This window comes from Neomonachus schauinslandi, chromosome 2 (assembly GCF_002201575.2).
Source record: "Neomonachus schauinslandi chromosome 2, ASM220157v2, whole genome shotgun sequence".
In the NCBI taxonomy this organism is placed as follows: domain Eukaryota; kingdom Metazoa; phylum Chordata; class Mammalia; order Carnivora; family Phocidae; genus Neomonachus; species Neomonachus schauinslandi.
Genome location: NC_058404.1, coordinates 28,193,011 through 28,206,822, shown reverse-complemented (window position 1 = coordinate 28,206,822; position 13,812 = coordinate 28,193,011). Strand labels below are relative to the sequence as shown.

The window sequence follows — 13,812 nt, the reverse complement described above, 5'->3', positions numbered from 1 at the left end:
CTCTCCATTACACCTCATCATTTTTTTTTTTTTTAACCAAACTCTGAGTTTACTGGGTTGTAATATTCCAGCAAAGTTACATTTCCTGAGGGTGTCAGATGAACAAGTGAGTTTATTAGAAAATCCTCTAGAAAAAAAAAAAAAAGAAAATCCTCTAGAATGAAACTAATTTCAAAGAGCCACACCTCAACCATCTTTTGGCTTTATTTCCAAGTTTTGGATAAAAATTTATGTATTATTTCATTTAGTCTTCACATCAGTCCAATGCAAGTACCCTGTATTGGTAGTACAATTACTCTTATATCTCAGATGCGAAAACTGAGGCACAGGTTAAATAACTTGACTAATCAGTACTAAGTAATTAAATAGCTGCAGAATAGCTGAGCACTGGCTTTGCGGCCACCTCAGGTTTTAAGAGTGAGGAAAGGACAGGGAATTGACACACTCCAATACGTCGAAGGCTGTGGGCAACGCCAAATATCTTTGTCGTGGCTTTATCCTATCTCTTTATGTTGCTTCTGAATTCTAAATCCTTGTCCAAGGAAGTTCACAGGTGTGGTGGTTGGGAATTTAAGCTGGGCTCCACGTCCGTATTTGCCTTTACTAGCCGTGCGGTCCTGAGCAAGTCATTTAGCTTCACCGGGCCTGCTGTTTCCTGACTTGTAAAAGAGAGAGCTGGGACAATGTCCTTTGAAGTTCAGGTGCTGGTGACTAGCATTTGAAGTAAAGTACCAAACACCTGCAGGAGGATCTGGCCGCTTTAAACTTCTGCAAAGGAAAGGTTTTTTCCATTGTAGTAACGGCTACTTTCTTCCTACCTGAGTCTCATTCTCCGCCCTTCCCCCCTCCGCCCCGTTGTCATAGAAATGCGGGACGCCCCAGCTGGCTGAGTCCCCTCCTGCTAGACTTTTGGCGGGGCACGTGACGACGCAGGCGCGTTCTCGGCGGCGGGGGCGCCGCGGTGCCTGCCGGGACTGAGCTCCTAGTAGCCTGATCAGGAAGTGGCGGGCGGAGCTCCCGGCCGAGTCGCGCCGCCTTAGCCGCCGCCGCCGCCGCCGCCGCCGCCAGTGCCGAGACCCCGACCTGGCGGGGCTGCGCTGGGCGTGCGTGCGGGCAGGCGGGGGCGCTGACGAGGAGCAGGAGGCGGTGGCCACGCGGGCGTGGGCGGCTGGTCGAGGTGGAGGCGCTGGGAGGCGGCGGCCGGTCGCGTGGGGCGGCCCTCCTCGCTCAGGTAGGGGCTGCGGCCGCCGGGTGAGGGGAGCGGAGCCCCGGCCTGTTGTTCCTCGGGACCGCCTCCTCCCGAGGGCCGAGTTTGTCTTCCAGCTCTCGGGAGGCTGGGGCTGCGGTTCCCTGCGCGAAACACTGAACACAGTAACAACTTCTTGGGAGCATTGTCTTTTAGGCCGGAGGTCCATTGAGCAAACTTTTGGGTTGGAAAGAGGGGAAATTCGCAATCAGAGAGCTGATTGTGTCTCTTTCTAGCCCCCGACTTTACATCAGCACTAGGCGAGCGAAACGTGTGTGCAGTTTAGGGAACCACGGTGTCCAACTAAAGGCTTTGATTTAGATGCACCTTTACGGGCTATTTTTTTAAGCTGTCTTTGGAGACTGGGTTTGTAATGATCCCTAAACTTTAGTTATTATAGTCGTTTTGGCCGCAAAGTCTAGAGACATGTTCCAGACCCAAACACTACGGTACCTTTTCGTCCACTTCTCCATTCCTGTGATTTAAGAGGTAAGCAGTCTCGTTTCTTACCTTGCTGGTTGTTCTTGGCGGTGTTCTTAGGTGCCAGTGGCAGCTCTGAGGCTTACGCAGGGAAAGAGGCGAAAGAGAGGAAAAGTAGAAAGGTTGAAAAAAGTCGTATGGTAGAGTGGAAAGAACGTGTGCTTTGGAGCCAGAAGATTTTGATTTAATTTTTGGCTTCTCAGTGACCATCCATGGAGGAACACGTTTAACTCCCTGAGTTGTGATGTTTTGTTTTTGTCTTTTTTTTAAGTGGAAAATGGGCATGGTAATGTATCCTGTCTACTGCATAGGTCAGTATATGTAAAACTCTACGGATTTGTTGAGTAGTGTGGAAAAAAAGGAGGAAAAGTTAGGCGGAGCATGCGATGGTGGGAGAGAGACAGACAGACAGACATTAAGCCTTCTGCTCGAGGTGCCGTTGAACGTTACCCAGAGCACACAGGTCGCCTTTGTTTTAGAGGCCTTGACCAGCATTTCAGGTCTGCAGTAAGGAAGCATTTGATTTAGGAGGCAAGGTATTGGTGTCTTGGCCTAGGTACTTACAAATGTGTAACCTTAACTGTACCTCTTCACTTCAGATTTCACATATTAAAATAAGGAATAAAACTAATACCAATTGTCTCATAGAGTTGTGAGGCTCAAGTGCTGTAAGCATTTAGGTTTTTGTAAACTAAGGCTTTTGTTTAAGTTTGTGTTAAAATCATGATTAAAGCCTGGTTTAATGACCTCTCTTTACAAGGTGAAATAAACAGCTACACATGTTTCCTGTTTTTGGCTTGTTGCCCCACTTTATCACTTTGATTTCTCCTTCCCCCCCCCACTCCCTCCCCCTCCCCCCAAGACTCTCTCCTATCTTCCTCACCCTAGCATAATCATTCTGTTATTTCTTTTCAGATCTATCTCAAACATACTTGTATAAAAAAATTGCTTTTCACAAACATTGTCTGATTTTAAAGTTGGGCTAGATATAGACTGCATTGGTAGTACTGTCATTTTGCTTATGATAAAATTGGATTTAGAGAGGTCTAGTGGATTGCTTAGGGTCATGTTGCAGTTAGAGATTAGTACTGAAGGTTCCAGAAGTCAGATCTTTGATACCAGTGCCAGTGACTCTTACTCATTCAAGTAAAGTTTACTCTGATTATTATTATTATTTTTTTAAAGATTGTATTTATTTGACAGAGAGAGACACAGCGAGAGAGGGAACACAAGCAGGGGGAGTGGGAGAGGGAGAAGCAGCTTTTCGCTGAGGAGGGAGTCCGATGTGGGGCTCGATCCCAGGACTCTGGGATCATGACCTGAGCCGAAGGCAGATGCTTAACGACTGAGCCACCCAGGCGCCCCTACTCTGATTATTTCTTATCAGTGCTTATATTTTTAACTTTTAGCACTCTAAGTCACATTTTATTCATTGGTTTTTAAGCAAAGTGCTCAATTTTTTAATATTCTCAAATGTAAGCTGCTTGAAAGAAAGGGTTTATCTTCTAGAACTCTTCAAAGCTTGAAGTACATAAACACAAGACAAGTACACAAAGCTTAGAGTCAGAAACATAAGACATTTAATAAAGGCTTGTGAAACCTGTAACAAGGCTAAAACAATTTAAAGATGTTTTTGTGTTCATTATTCATTTAACAAATATTTATTGAGCTACACTGTGCATGAAGGCTTTCACAGTTAAGATGGGGGCACCTGGGTGGCTTATATGGTTAAGTGTCCAACTCTTGAGCTCAGCTCAGGTCTTGATCTCAGGGTGGTGACTTCAAGCCCCACGCTGGGCTCCACACTATGCATGGAACCTATTAAAAACAAAGCAAAACAAAATAAAGTAAAAAAAAAAGTCTTTTTCCTCCCAGACCTTCCTTCCCTACTTGTGAAGAATGCAAAAATCATTTACATGGTCAGCTTGTTGTGCTTCCTAGACTTTCCATGGTATTTAGGAGAGTTCAAACAAGAGAGGAAATTTTCTTTTTTAAAGATTTTATTCATTTGAGAGAGAGGGAGAGAGAGAGCGCGCGAGCGAGTGTGAGCATGAGCAGGGGGGAGAGGCAGAAAGAGAGGGAGAAGTGGACTTCCTGCCAGCCCAACTTGGGGGCTCATAGGGCTTGATCGCAGGACCCGGAGATCATGACCTGAGCCAAAGGCAAATACTTAAAGCATCTGAGCCACCCAGGCACCCCAGGAACTCTTTTTCTTAATTGACACACAGTGTTACTTTAGTTTCAGATATACAAAATAGTGATTTTATTTTATTTATTTATTTTTAAATAGATTTTTTATTTAGTTGTCAGAGAGCAGAGAGACGGGGGGGAGGGGGGAGAGGGTCAGAGGGAGAAGCAGGCTCCCTGCTGAGCAAGGAGCCAGACCCGTCCCAGGTACGCTGGGATCATTACCTGAGCCAAAGGCAGCCCCTTAACAACTGAGCCACCCAGGTGCCCCCAAAATAGTGATTTTACAACTCTATAACTTACGCTATGCTTACCAGAAGTGTAGTTACCATTTGTCACCATACAATGCTATTACAATACCATTGACTATATTCCCTGTGCTAAACCTTTTTTTTTTTTTTTTAATATTTATTTATTTGACAGAGAGAGAGACACAGTGAGAGAGGGAACACAGGCAGAGAGAGTGGGAGAGGGAGAAGCAGGCTTCCCACCGAGCAGGGAGCCTGATGCGGGGCTTGATCCCAGGATCCTGGGATCTCGACCTGAGCCAAAGGCAGATAGATGCTCAACCGACTGAGCCTTGCAGGTGCCCCAGTGCTAAATCTTTCATCCCCATGACTTTTTCATTCCTTAACTGGAGGCCTGTATATCCCACTCCCTTTCACCCATTTCTCCTCTCCCCATATCCCCCTCATCCCCCTCTCCTCTGGCAACCATCAGTTTATTCTGTGCTTATGGGTCTCAAGAGAGGAACTTTTTTTATTTTAAATTTTAATTCCAGTGTAGTTAACATACAGCGCAATATTAGTTTCAGGTGTATAATATAGTGACTTACTAATTCCATATATTACTCATTGCTCATCGAGATAAGTGTACTCTTAACCCCTATCACCTATTTCACCCATCCCTCCCACCCACCTCCCCTCTGGTAACCATCAGTTTGTTCTCTATAGCTAAGAGTCTATTTTTTGGTTTGTCTTTTTTTTTTCTCAGCTTTGTTTTGTTTCTTAAATTCCACATATGAGTGAAATTATATGGCATTTGTTTTTCTCTGACTGGCTTATTTTGCTTAGCATTATACTCTCTAGACCCAGCCATGTTACTGCAAATGGCAAGATTTCATTCTTTTTTATGGCTGAATAATATTCCATCGTGTGTGTGTATGTGTACACATCTTCTTTATCCATTCATCTATCGATGGACACTTGGGCTGCTTCCGTAATTTGACTATTGCAAATAATGCTGCAATAAACATGGGGGTGAATATATCTTTTTGAATTAAAGTTTTTGTATTCTTTGGCTGAATACCCAGCAGTGTGATTATTAGATTGTAAAAGAAGAGAAGAACATTTTAAAGTACTTGCTGAAGGGCACTTGGGTGGCTCAGTAGGTTAAGTGTCTGACTCTTGATCTCAGCTCAGGTCTCAGTATCATGGTTCTGAGTTTAAGCCCCTACTTAAATAAAATTACTTGTTAAATGATCTGTGGCTTCCCTGGTTGTCCTGAAGTTGCTAGAACTGTGGAGTTTTATTTTGTATTTTTTTTTTTTAGATTTTATTTATTGAGAGAGAGAGAATGAGAGAGAGAGCACATGAGAAGGGGTAGGGTCAGAGGGAGAAGCAGACTCCCTGCTGAGCAGGGAGCCCGATACAGGACTTGATCCAGGGACTCCAGGATCATGACCTGAGCTGAAGGCAGTCGCTTAACCAACTGAGCCACCCAGGCTCCCTTATTTTGTATTTTTTTTTTTAAAGATTTTATTTATTTGAGAGGGAGAGAGCACAAGTGGGGGGGTGGAGCGGCAGAGGAAGAGGGAGAAGCAGACTCGTGGCTGAGCAGGGAGCCCGATGCAGGACTCGATCCCAGGACCCTGGGATCATGACCTGAGCCGAAGGTAGACACTTAACCTACTGAGCCACCCAGGCGCCCAGAACTGTGGAGTTTTAGAACTGGGGAAAAAACCAAAAGAGGTCTAGTTCCACCTCCCTCTAAATCAGGAATTTTCTGTAGATACTTCTAACTGTTTTTTTTTTTTTAAGATTTTATTTATTTATTTGACAGAGAGAGACACAGCGAGAGGGGGCACACAAGCAGGGGGAGTGGGAGAGGGAGAAGCAGGCTTCCTGCTGAGCAGTGAGCCTGATGTGGGGCTCGATCCCGGGGGCCGAAGGCAGATGCTTAACGACTCAGCCACCCAGGGGCCCCTATTTCTAAAAATTTTAATCCAGCCTTTTTATCACTTAATGATAGAGTTCACCAGTTTAATTTTTTTTTTAATATTTTATTTATTTATTTGACAGAGAGAGATGACAGCAAGAGCAGGAACACAAGTAGGGGGAGTGGGAGAGGGAGAAGCAGGCTTCCCGCCGAGCAGGGATCCTGATGTGGGGCTCAGTTCCAGGAGCCCGGGATCATGACCTGAGCAGACGCTTAACGACTGAACCACCCAGGCGCCCCTTATTTTTAATTTTTTAAAAAATATTTATTTGAGAGTGAGCAAGAGAACACAAGCAGGGGGAGTGGTAGAGGGAGAGGAAGATCATGACCCAAGCCGAAAGCGGTTGCCTTACTGACTGAGCCACCCAGGTGCCCCGAGAGTTCACCAGTTTTAAAACACACCTTTTCATTTATAAGAAATTCTGATGGTTCTCTCTCTCTCTTTTTTTGCAGTGAGCCTACATCTGCCTCCTAATTTCTGCCTAGTAGTTCTGATGTTATTTCTAGAGCAGCATTGTCCAATAGAAATACAATGTGAGCTGCAACTGTGAGCCACACATGTAATTCAAAATTTTCTAGTAACCGTATTTTTTTAAAAACTAGAAAAAATTAGGGTGAATTAATTTTTAAAATGTTTTAATTTTTGAAATTGTATTTTTAATTTTTCATTATTGAAATATAATTGACAGGGGTGCCTGGGTGGCTCAGTTGGTTAAGCATCTGACTCTTGATCTCACCTCAGGTCTTGATCTCAGGGCCATGGGTTCCATGCTGGGTGTGGAGCCTCCATTTAAAAAAAAGGAGAAAGAGAAAAAAAAAAAAAGGGAGAAAGAGGGCGCCTGGGTGGCTTAGTTGGTTAAGCGACTGCCTTTGGCTCAGGTCATGATCCCGGAGTCCCAGGATCGAGTCCCACATTGGGCTCCCTGCTCAGCAGGGAGTCTGCTTCTCCCTCTGACCCTACCCCCTCTTGGGTTCTCTCTCTCACTCTCTCTCAAATAAATAATAAAAGAAAAAAAAAAAAAGAAAGAAAAAGTATAAATGACATACAATGTTATATTAGTTTTAGGTGTACAGCATATTGATTCAACGAATATATACATTACTTAGTGCTTCCCATATGTATAGTCCTCATTTGTCACCATGCAACATATAAAAAATAATATAAAATTATTGAGTATATTTTGTAATGCTGTACTTTTCATCTCCATGACTTATGTGTTTTGTAACTGGAAGTTTGTATCTCTTAATCCCCTTTACCTATTTTTCCCATCTCCTCACCAACCTCCCCTTTGGTAACTAACAGTATATTCTCTGTATTTAAGAATCTGTATGTTCGTTTGTTTTGTTTTTTTAGATTATATATATATAAATGATATCCTATAGTATTTGTCTCTGTCTGCTTATTTCACTTAGCATTATACCCTGTAGGTTTACCAATATTGTCTCAAATGGCAAGATCTCTCTTTTTTTTTTTATGGCTAATATTCCATTGTGTGTGTGTGTATCACATTTTCTTTATCTGTTGATAGACACTTGGGTTGCTTCCATATCTTGTAAATAATGCTGCAGTAAACGTAGGGCTGCATATATCTCTTTGAGTTAGTGTTTTTGTTTTCTTTGGGCAAATGCCAGTAGTGGAATTATTGGATCATATGGTATTTCTGTTTAAAATTTTTTGGAACCTGCATACTGTTTTCACAGTGGCTGCACCAGTTTGCATTCCCACCAAGAGTGCATGAGGGTTGCCTTTTCTCCACATCCTTGTCAACACTTGTTATTTCTTGTCTTTTTGACACCAGCCATTCTGACTAATGTGAGGTGATATCTTATTGTGGTTTTGATTTGCATTTCCCTGATGATTAGTAATGTTAAGCATCTTTTCATGGATCTGTTGGCCATTTATATGTCTTTGGAAAAATATCTATTCAGGTCCTCTACCCATTTTTTAATCTGAGTGGTTGTGTTTTTTTGGTGTTAAATTATATAAGTTCTTTATATATTTTGGATATTAACCCCTTATCAGGTATATCATTTACAAATATCTTCTCCCATTCAGTAGGTTATCTTTTTGTTTTGTTGATGGTTTCCTTTGCTGTGCACAAACTTTTTAGTTTGATGAAGTCCCAATGACTTTTTGGGACTTTTGTTTCTTTTTGCTTTTGTTTCCCTTGCCTGAGGAGATCTATCTAAAAAATGTTACTAAGGCCAGTGTCCAAGAGATTACTATCTATGTTTTCTTTTAGGAGTTTTAAGGTTTCAGGTCTCATATTTGGTCTTGAATCCATTTTGAGTTTATATTTGTGTGTGGTGTAAGAAGGCGGTCCAATTTCATTTGTTTTTTGCACGTAGCTGTCCAGTTTTCCCAACACCATTTACTGAAGAGACTGTCTTTTCCCCCATTGTATGTTCTTGCCTCCTTTGTCGTGGATTCATTGACCAGGTGTGGGTTTATTTCTGGGCTCTCTGTTCTGTTGATCTATGTGTCTCTTTTTGTGCCAGCACTATACTGTTTGGTTACTATAGCTTTGTAGTATATCTTGAAATCTGGGATAGTGATACCTCCAGCTTTGTGCTGCTTTTTCAAGATTATTTTGGCTATTCAGGGTCTTTTGTGGTTTCATACAAATTTTAGGATTTTTTTTTTGTTAAAGATTTTATTTATTTATTTGACAGAGAGACACAGCCAGAGAGGGAACACAAGCAGGGGGAGTGGGAGAGGGAGAAGCAGGCCCCCCACGGAGCAGGGAGCCCGATGTGGAGGTCGATCCCAGGACCCTGGGATCATGACATGAGCCGAAGGCAGACGCTTAACAACTGAGCCACCCAGGTGCCCCACAAATTTTAGGATTATATGTTCTAGTTCCGTGAAAAATGCTATTATTATTTTGATTGAGATTGCATTGAATCTGAAGATTGCTTTGAGAAGTAAGGACATTTGAATGATATCCTTTTAATCCATGAGTGTGGACTATCTTTCCATTTGATTGTGTCCTCTTCAATTTCTTTCATCAGTGTCTTAACAGTTTTTAGACTGTAGGTCTTTGACCACCTTGCTTAAATTTATTCCCGGGTATTTTATTCTTTCTGGTGCAATTGTAAATGGGATTTTTTTTCTTAATTTCTCTTCCTGCTACTTTGTTATTAATGTATAGGAACAGAACAGATTCCTGTATATTAATTTTGTATCCTGCAATTCACTGAATTCATTTATTAATTTTTTTGGTGGAGTCTTTAGGGTTTTCTGTATGTAGTATCATGTCTTCTGCAAATAGTGACAGTTTCACGTGTTCATTACAAGTTTCGATGCTTATTTTCTTTATAATCTTTTTTTAAAGATTTTAAAAAGAGGGCGCCTGGGTGGCTCAGTTGGTTAAATGACTGCCTTCAGCTCGGGTCATGATCCTGGAGTCCCGGGATCGAGTCCCGCATCGGGCTCCCTGCTCGGCAGGGAGTCTGCTTCTCCCTCTGACCCTCCCCCCTCTCATGCTCTCTGTCTCTCATTCTCTCTGTCTCAAATAAAAAAAAAAAAAATCTTTAAAAAAAAAAGATTTTAAAAAGATTTTATTTATTTGAGAGAGTGCATGTGTGCATGAGCGGGGGGGAGGGGCAGAGGGAGATGGACAAACAGACTCCCTGCTAACTGGGGAGCCCGATGTGGGGCTCAGTCCCATGACCCTGAGATCATGACCTGAGCCAAAGTCAGACAGTTAACCACCCAGGCACCCCACAAGTTTGGATGCTTTTTTATTTTTCTTATCTGATTGCTGCATCTAGTCCTTCCACTACTGTGTTGAATAAAAGTGGGGAGAGTGGATATCTTTGTCTTATTTCTGATCTTAGAGGAAAAGCTTTCACATTTTAACCATTGGGTATGATGTTAGTTTTGAGTTTTTCATATTTGGTCTTTGTTGTGTTGAGGTATGTTCCCTCTAAACCCACTTTGTTGAGAGTTTTTATTCTGAACGGATTTTTATTTTGTCACATGCTTTTTCTGTATTTATTAAGATGATCATATTGTTGGTGGAAATTAATTTTAATATTATATTTAACCTAGCATATCCAAAATATTATCAACATGTAATCAATCTAAAATATCTCATCAGTAATTCTAAAAGTTCTTTATACTATGTCTTTTAAATCTGGTGTGTATTTTACACATCAAGTACATCTCAACTCTAGCCCCATTTCAGGTGTTCCATAGGCACATGTGACCAGTGGCTATCATATTGGACAGTGCAGTTCTAGAGCTTTAAAGAATAATTCTGTTTCTCTTTACTAATGCCTAGCACGGTGCCTGGCACACAATAGGTACTAATTAAAGATTTTTAAGTGAATGACTATGTGAATAAATACAAGTGGTGAGAGCTAATGAAGGTAATTTTGTTTGGAAGTAATTCTTGGGACCTAGGGATTTGGCCTATAGATTTGAATGATTAGAATCTGTATTAAAAATACTTATATCTTTGCAGAATTATGGATCCAAGCCTGTTGAGAGAACGGGAGCTGTTCAAAAAACGAGCTCTCTCCACTCCTGTAGTAGAAAAACGTTCAGTATCTTCTGAATCATCATCATCATCAAAGAAGAAGAAAGCAAAGCTAGAACATGGAGGATCATCAGGCTCTAAACAAAATTCTGGTTAGTAAAATTGACTTTAGAACTGTTCAGTTTTATTTTTAAGGAAACCATTTAGTCATGGCAAGTTCATTTTTTAGTTCAATATTTGTATTTATTGTTAGATACTTCGTTAAGTATAAGGGAACTTAATAAGAATATATCATTCTTTTTTTTTTTTTTTTTTAAGGATTTTATTTATTTGAGAGAGAGAGAATGAGAGAGAGAGAACACATGAGAGGGGATAGGGTCAGAGGACGAAGCAGACTCCCTGCCGAGCAGGGAGCCCGATGCGGGACTTGATCCTGGGACTCCAGGATCATGACCTGAGCCGAAGGCAGTCGCTTAACCAACTGAGCCACCCAGGCGCCCAAGAATATATCATTCTTTTTTTTTTTTTTTTTTTAAAGATTTTATTTATTTATTTGACAGAGAGATAGCGAGAGCAGGAACACAAGCAGGGGGAGTGGGAGAGGGAGAAGCAGGCTTCCTGCTGAGCAGGGAGCCCGATGTGGGGCTTGATCCCAGGACCCTGGGATCACGACCTGAGCCGAAAGCAGACGCTTAACGACTGAGCCACCCAGGCGCCCCAGGAATATATCATTCTTAAGATGTTACTAGTCTTGTGTTATAGTTAGAATTTAGGTTATCTTTTCAGAAATAACTTTGTTGAAGTTTAATTTATATACCATATATTTCACTCATTTTAAGTGTACAATTCAAAGATTTTTAGTAAATTTACGAAATTGTGCACCTGTTAATGTAATTGCATTTTAGAACCTTTCCATCATCCCCAAAAGATCCTTTGTGCCCATTTACAGTCACTTCTTGTTCCCACCCCAGCCCCAGATAACCAATAGTCTACTTTCTGTCTCTATTTGCTTTTTCTGGACATTTCATATAAATGGAATTGTACAATATGTAGTCTTTAGTGTGTGGCTTCTTTTACTTAGCATTTATTGAGATGATCTTTTTGTTGTTTATGCTGTTAACATGGTATATTACATTGGTGGATTTTTCAGATGTTAAACCAACCCTTGCAGTCTTGGAATAGATCCTACTTGGTTGTGGTGTATAATTCTTTTTGTTATGGGATTCAGTTTGCTGGTATTTTGTCCAGGATTCATCTGTGTGTAGCATGTGTCAGTACTTCATTCTGCTTTATTGCTGAACAGTAATCCATTGTATGGGTATATTACAACTTGTTTATCCATTCATCAGTTAATGGACCCTGGGATCATGACCTGAGCTGAAAGCAGATGCTTAACCAGCTGAGTGACCCAGGTGCCCCAGAAATACAATAGTTTTTGCACATTGAACTTGTATTCTGCAACCTTGTTGAACTTGTTTATTCTTTCTAGGTTTTTTTTTTGTGTGTGTGTGTGTGAATTCCATAGGGCTTTTTTTACATACAAGATTATGTCATATGTGAATAAGGACAGATTTACTTTGTCCTTTCCAGTGTGAATGCCCTTTCTTCTTTCCTTCCTTCCTTCCTTTCCACCCTGGACTGGCTGGCTAATAGAATGTTGAATACAGGTGGTGAGAGTGAACATCTTTGCCTTGTTCCTGATCTTAGGGGAAAGGCATTCAATCTTCCACCTTTATGTATGATCTTAGCTGCATGGATTTTGTTATCAGGGTGAAGTTGCTCTCTACTTCTAGTTTGTTGAGAGTTTTTAATCTTTTTTTTTTTTTTAAGATTTTATTTATTTATTTGAGACAGAGAGAATGAGAGACAGAGAGCATGAGAGGGAGGAGGGTCAGAGGGAGAAGCAGACTCCCTGCCGAGCAGGGAGCCCGATGCGGGACTCGATCCCGGGACTCCAGGATCATGACCTGAGCCGAAGGCAGTCACTTAACCGACTGAGCCACCCAGGCGCCCGAGAGTTTTTAATCTTAAATGGCTATTGGATGTTGTCAAATGCTTTTTCTGCATTTTTTGAGAAGATCGTGTTCTTGTTCTTTATTAATATTACATTAATTGATTTTTTTTCAGATGTTAAACCAATATGGCGTTCTTAGAATAAATTCTTCTTGGTCATGATGTATAATCTTTTTTTATTTGTTGTGGAATTTCAGATTGCTGTTATTTTGTACAGGAGTTTTGTGTTTGTATTCACGAGGGTATGGTTTGTAGTTTTCTTGTGATGTCTGTCAGGGTATTTCTGGCCTCATAAAATGATTGGTGAAGTGTTCTCTTTTCCACTGTTTTCTGGAAGAGTTTGTGAAGGTTTGATATAATTTTCCCTTTAAATATTTGGTAGAGTTCACTAGTGAAGCCTTTTGGGCGTGAGCTTTCCTTTGTGGGAAGCACGTGTAGAAATTCTTACAGATCTATTCAGATTATTTGTTATCTTCTTGAGTTAATTTTGGTGCTTTGTATCTTTTTAGGAGTTTGTCCGTTCCATTATCTACACTGTCTAAAGTTTTTCAAAGTATTTCCTTGGAATCCTTTGATTTCTGTAAGGTCCGTAGTGATAACCCTCCCTCTTTTATTTCTGATTTTAGGAATTTGTGTTTTATTTTGTTGATCTTTTCAAAAAATCAACTTTTGGTTTCATTTATTTTTCTCTTGTATTTTTCTTTTATTGATTTATACTTCACCATTATTTTATTTCTTCTACTTATTTTGGGTTTAGTTTAGTCTTAGACTATTACCTTTTAAACAACAAGGTCAGTCCAGTGTAATTCACAACAAATTATTTACCTACCTAAAAATGTAGCAATAGTAATCTTCATGGACGTCATTTTGTTAGATATTTTGCAAGCTGTTTTACTAACTGATGTTAAAGCAGAAGTAATGTTTTTATCAAGTAGGCTATCGGTCTTATTAGCACATATATTAAGTTGATTTTGTCTCATTCCAGTGAAAGGTACATTGAATTAATTCATAGTACACTGTTTTAAACATTAGCACAGACCCACTCTTAGACCTAGTCTCTTTGATCTGCCTAAGACTATCTTTGCTCCTGCTAAATAACAAGGTTCAACCAAGTAATCGAAGATCTGATTGGCTTTATGAAATGATTTATGAATCAGGCAGCATCCCATCTAGCAAGTAGAGAGG

At 40.8% G+C, this 13,812-nt stretch overlaps 1 protein-coding gene across 2 annotated transcripts in view; it reads left to right on the top strand.

Moving 5' to 3' along the window:
• The first annotated feature begins 990 nt into the window (after positions 1-990).
• Positions 991-13,812, top strand: part of GTF2E2 (general transcription factor IIE subunit 2) — a 67,700-nt gene continuing 54,878 nt past the window's right edge. Inside the window, exons 1-2 of one of the 2 annotated variants that reach the window (XM_021694121.1) lie at positions 991-1,231; positions 10,600-10,766. In XM_021694121.1, the coding sequence (XP_021549796.1) occupies positions 10,604-10,766 (163 nt within the window). In that variant the 5' untranslated portion in view covers positions 991-1,231; positions 10,600-10,603. Of the gene's footprint in view, positions 1,232-1,683; positions 1,736-10,599; positions 10,767-13,812 lie in introns of those variants that run through there. The other variant, XM_021694122.1, reaches the window with a different exon arrangement.